This window comes from Petromyzon marinus, chromosome 51 (assembly GCF_048934315.1).
Source record: "Petromyzon marinus isolate PM22_M1 ecotype Great Lakes invasive population chromosome 51, UKy_Petmar_22M1.pri1.0, whole genome shotgun sequence".
NCBI lineage: Eukaryota > Metazoa > Chordata > Hyperoartia > Petromyzontiformes > Petromyzontidae > Petromyzon > Petromyzon marinus.
Genome location: NC_133717.1, coordinates 12,308,845 through 12,314,844, shown reverse-complemented (window position 1 = coordinate 12,314,844; position 6,000 = coordinate 12,308,845). Strand labels below are relative to the sequence as shown.

Below are 6,000 nucleotides of genomic sequence, written 5' to 3'. Positions count from 1 at the left end.
CTTCACGGACACCCTGTATTTTGTTTTTTTGTACTGACTGATGATCAAGCTGCGGTCATCAAACACGCTCCCCGCTTGAGAACCCCGTTTAATCAGAGGGCAGCCGCCACGGATTCGAACATCTCCGTGGCGATGTCTCAGTGCTCCAACACAACCATGATGAGCCTCCAGCAGAGCTACCGAGTTTCCTCTGATATTAAATCGCGAACCGGAAAACCAGGCACTGCAATTAGGACCCAAACGGTTCTGTCATTGCTTGCTGCTCATACTGCATTACCATTGACAAGTCATAGCTCTACGAATGTGTTCACGCGTCGTGCCGCGTGTTGGACACGATGCTCGGTGTTTTGTATCACGCAGCGGAGGCTTCTTAAGGGATTGAAGAATACCCCCGGTACGTGCTGTGAAACGTCGGACATCATGACGAACAACACGCGGTACGACGGGGAAAACGCACCGGGAAGATATGCGGCGCAACCGTGAAATTCTCATCAAAGCAGTGCCATTACGAATTATTTAAGGATTAGTTTTTATTAAATTGCATTCTGCAATGTAACGATTGGCTGGATTAAAATCGAAATTCACTGCAGATGAATAGACATTCTGATAAAAGTTATATGCCTTGTAAATTAATTTATGTTGAATCAATTACGGTGGGTTGTATTTGCTTATATGTTTACGAAAAAAAGGTTTCGATATAGGAAATCAAAAGAAAATAGAAAACCATCAGAAATGATAATAACAGAAAATTGATCATTAATCTCAACAAAGTCGACCATCACTCGTGATGGTAATGTTCCCCCGGTCTGACTGAACAATGGGAGAAGATTAAAATCAGAACACACCACGTACAAATCCGAACACACGACGAAAGCATATTAAATCATGTCCCTTTATCCTGATAATCCGGTATTCACAAACAAGAACAACATCGTCGAAATAAAGCGTCTTAAAATCCTTCTGCCTTTCATTTCTCTCAAAAAAGTTAAATATATAAAAGGGACTCGGCTTTATCATGTCTACATCATGTCTTTACAACATTCAATTTCAGACATGTTAAACATATATATTTACCAACATTCCAAATATTTTATCGAACAAAAAATAATCTGTTTGAAAACATGGATTGCTGTGTGTGTCATCTAAAAAGCACCATTTTTTTACTGGCTGGGAAAAATTAAAAATAAACAGTGTTTGTCAAAAAAATCAATTATCCAAAAAGTTTACATTTTCTTGGCAGAACCTAGCATGCAAAAGGTTTACCAAACATCTCACCCATTCGCCGATGCGCCAATAAATCACCAACAGGATTTTCCATCCCAAATCACCTTCAGTATTTTTACCATCCAAAAATCACCTTCAGCATTCTCCATCCCAAACGACTGTCAGAATATTTCCAGCCAAAATCACCATCAGGATTTTCCATCCCAAACCAGCGTTAAATTTCTCCAGCCAAAATCAGCATCAGGATTTTCCATCCCAAATCACCATCAGGATTTTCCATCCCAAATCAGCGTAAAATTGTCCAGCCAAAATCACCGACAGGATTTTCCATCCCAAATCTTTTTTCCCTACGACCGGGCAACATTTAAAAGAGAGATTCCCCCCTCCCCCGCCCTCGTTCGTATGTGCGTGGCACGTCTAGCGTTACTGCCATCCCACAGTTCCATTAACACAACTCTGCTTCAAATTAGGATGCAAATAACCAAGCGATGTCTTCCTTCGTTTTAAAACAATCGTCATTCCTGTCATAATGAGCGTAAAATGGGTTTTTAACGGTCTATTAACCATAACGGGAGAAATATTTTATTTCCAACAGACAAAAAATAATACCACGAAAAAAAATAATAGCGACAACTCGATGAGATGAATAACACACGTTAAAAAATTCGGATTTTTTTTTCCATACACATAATACAAAAGGATAGCGAAAACTGTTTTAGAATGGGAAATTAATCAGAAGCACCGACTCACTAATTCTGTTTTAATAGTGTAGCCACCCAACATCAACGCACTTATTCCACCACATGATTACCATATAGAGAAGGACTTTGGAATAAGGTCCGACATTAGGTTGTGACTTTTTTCAATAAATGCCCCCATTCTCAAAAATCATTTGACCGCCACTCAACCATATAAATATAGTGTAATATAGTGCTCTTAAATAAAACTCTTACAATCCATGTTGGAACAAAATACCATGGGTAATTCATCTCGGGTGCAATAACAACATTATCATCATAGTAGTAATAATAATAACGGTAATAACAAACTTATTGTAGCAAGCGAGTGTATGTATACCAATGAATGAACAGGTCATCATTTTCACCATCGGACATTCTCACTCAACGTTGTATTTTAAACAAACGAACAGTGTTCAGAACGCAACTACTGTACCTAAAATGTTTTTTTTCACTTGCAAAGAAAAATAAAAAAACATAACAAAACTAAAGAAGCATTTTCGTCAAACGATAACAATAACTACAACCACAAACAAGTCCTTATTTTGTTTTAAGTTTTTTTTTTTTTACGTGAGTGATTTCTTGTTTTTAAAGTAAATTCCTTCAAGTGTTCATTTAGTTTGTCCGTTGCTGCTGCTGCTGTTGTTCCATCCGCTTCACTTTGCTTGATTTCACACCCAAAAACGTTCCCGACAATGCCAAGTTCCAGTTCGCGCCACCGCCGTCACCATGGTCGTCGTCGCCGCAGTCCCTCTATCTACACGGGCTCACCGGGGGCATCGCTCCGAGATCGAAACCCTTCGGGTGGGGGCAGGTGGCGGACGCAACGTTTTCACAGAAAATCCGATGCGGAGGAGACTCGGTGCCAGAGTGCGTGGACGAGGTCGAGGCCGAGACGGAGCCGGAGGAGCCACCGCCGCCGCCGCGGGGAGAGAGGTCGGTCGACTTCGGCAAACGGCCGCCGCCGCTCGTCGGCCTCGCCATCCCGCCGTGCCGAGTCACGCCATCGTCTCTTTCCCCGGCAGCCGGCGGTCGTTGAAGGTGTGCATGTTGAGCGAGTCCTCGACGCGGATGAGAACCGGGGCCCTCCGCTTCACTCTGCTGTGGCACCGGAGGGATATGCGGAGTTCCTCCGCCATCGCGCTCAGCACCGAGCGCTGGGTGCACACAAGATACAGAGACAAAGGTCGCCCCCGCCCCAGCCCCCCCCCCCCAGCCCCCCCCCCAGCCCCCCCCCCAGCCCCCCCCCCCCCGTATAGCCTTTAGCGGGCTGTTGGGGCGAGTGCCGTGTGTGTACACCAAAGTGGCGACTCGTAAAAAAGAGGGCAGCGTGGCCAGTACCCAACCCGGGTGCTCATTTAAGGCCGAGTTGACCTAGGGGTAGGTTCCAGGACCGGTTCAGATATTCGCACATGATGTTGGCCGCAAGAGGGAATCAAATTCTGTTTGTTCGCTTTGGAGTGCAGTGTGCTGCCCACTGCAATATGCACGACCCACAACAGACACGCACACATACACACACACATATACATACACAGTATACAGACATTCACACACACTTCCCCCATTTAGCTCACGCAAAATGTTGTTGCAAGTGCTGTTGGTGAGAAACGGTTAAGGATGGCATGCTTACCAATGCACCATCACTCCCACTTGTCAACTCAAAGGACAAAGATCCCCCGTGTAGCCTTAACAGACTGTTGGGGCAAGTGCTGTTAGCGAGCAGCACCTCTGAAGGCCGGCACGGCACACGAGGAGGTTGGTGGCCAGCACCACGCCCGGCCGCCTTTGTCTTCCTAGTGGCGATGTTTTTACGCACCGCACCGGGTACTCATTTGAGGCTGAGTCGACCTAGGGAAGGTCCAGGACCGGTTCAAGTAATCGTCACCGACGTTGGCCGTGAGCGGGAATTGAACTTGGGTCGCCGGGTCCGTAGCGCAGCGTAGCGCTAACCGCTACACTACCGCTCCCCACTTGTCAACACACACACACACGTGTGCACAAACAAGAGCAGATGTGCAATGGCACATCTGACATCCGCCCCCCTCCCCCAGAGGCAAACACCGGTGAATTGCATTTCGCCAAAATCCTCAATACATTGATGTCCATCTGTGTATCAATACAGATCTTCTTGAGATGACCTCATTGACATGTGGTTTCCAACACCCAAGGCCCTCCTCTGTCCCAAACTCAATTTCTCTCTGCTCCGCAGCACAGAAGAAATAAAGTGCGATTTCTCTTACACAATCCATTCAAGCCATCATCCGTTAATGGTATGACTGGTGATGCACACTTTCAGCCGAAGGTAATCTCCCGATATGGCTTTCAGGTGATGGCTTTGGCGATATGACATAGCCTTAGCACTGGGTAATACAGTTCTTCACTGATATAAAGTTCAACACTTTTTCTGTCTGCCAAAGCCAGGTAAAGGTGACAATATAATGGAGAGCGGAGTTGGACGTATATTCGCCTGGATTCCGGATATGGTCACAGTTGACTCGAATTGGATACACTGTTATTGGCCTAACACAGCTCAACTTGTACGCGTGAAGACACGGCAGAAACTCGTAAATACCTCCTTTGAAAGGTGATCGGGCATATTCCTGTCATACAAATGCATCCACAATAAAAATGACTTGGACAAATCTAATCAAAATCAAGTTTCTGCGAGAAAAGCTTGGATGAAGAGTGCACAGGGTAAAAGGGTGCAGCCCTGCAATTGCTTGCTCACGCCACTGCTAGCGGAAGGAGTCTCTACTAGAGGCAGCTCTGGTGAGCTCCTCGATAATATCTTGGGAGGAATCTTGTGAGCGAACCCAAGTATTTTTATGTTACCAGGTAAGGCCCACTTTGAGTTACGCAGCTCTTTATCGGAAGCGACCTGGCCACAAATGAGTGCCCAATGAAGTGGCTGATCACGTGGATATTTACAGCAGACAAATACACTCAACGCACGTTTATATATGTGGAGGGGAAAACCAGAGGACCTGCAGGAAAATCCATGCGATCACAGGGAGAACACGCAAACCCCAAATATACAGGCATCAGGGTTGGGATCGAACCCACGACCTCCTGTCTACTAGGTGAGGTAGTTAACATCTCACCACCAGAGCTATGAAGCTCTTTTTCACAAATGTCCAGTAGAGATTAGTGCAATATGCCATAAGAGATGGCGTCAATATATATTAGCGATTCAATTCATTTAGGTTTACAAAGCAGCTGGCGGTGCTCACCGATTACTTTCCTCATAGTTGAGCTGCGACAATCTAACACGGTCTTATTCTGCACTGATATCGTGTGGCCGCCTGGGGGCTGCCCTGGAATCCTTCAGCTGAGAAGCCCCCCGAATGACCTCGTCACATTTGCTTGAAAACTCTCACACTCTTCAACATGGTGGGAGACTCGGGTGTCAGATCATTGAGGTGGCAACTGCTGAGTACCGGGGTTCCAATCTGTTTCACATACCTGTGATGCAACTGGGTTTCTCAACTGTCGTGTGTTGATGGATCTTTGTGCAGTCACCAATGACTGCACGGAGATCCGTCAATAGAAATTTGGTTTTGTGCTTAGTGTGGATACATTGCATCTCTGAGAATTGAAATATATCGGTGTTTCATCATAATGCGACACACAATCGCATCGCGGTGTGTGGTAGAGTGCGATTGCTGGACTGTGAAGGATACTAAAATGCCACTTGAAGGGTTTTTTCAGATGTCCTGTGGAAAATCAGTTCCACATCCATTCTCCGTCACACACAGCAGGTCGCGCAGCTACGCAGGATTTCTAACCGGATTCTCCATTTGATGGCAGAATTAAATAATACAATTGTCGAATAATATTTTTTACAAAACTGAGTTATTATTTTGCGGCGAACTTTGACACACCGCACTGTCCGCGTGGGGCTTTGGTAACGGAGCTATAAGTTTGAGAGGGCGACTTCCCCCCCCCCCACCCAACTTTAAGGCGAAATTTGCCGTTTGCTCTCTTGCCAAAATAATTGACGTGCCAAACACACACCGATTGTCTCTGCCGAATCGTA

The 6,000-nt window shown here is 45.8% G+C and overlaps 1 protein-coding gene across 3 annotated transcripts in view; it reads right to left on the bottom strand.

The window, feature by feature from the left end:
- Positions 1–878: 878 nt before the first annotated feature.
- Positions 879–6,000, bottom strand: part of LOC116953441 (glutamate receptor ionotropic, kainate 2-like) — a 209,955-nt gene continuing 204,833 nt past the window's right edge. For all 3 annotated transcript variants that reach the window (XM_032973660.2, XM_032973662.2, XM_076074997.1), the window contains one exon: positions 879–3,118. In XM_032973660.2, coding sequence (XP_032829551.1) covers positions 2,960–3,118 — 159 coding nt within the window. In that variant the 3' untranslated portion in view covers positions 879–2,959. The remainder of the gene's footprint in view (positions 3,119–6,000) is intronic.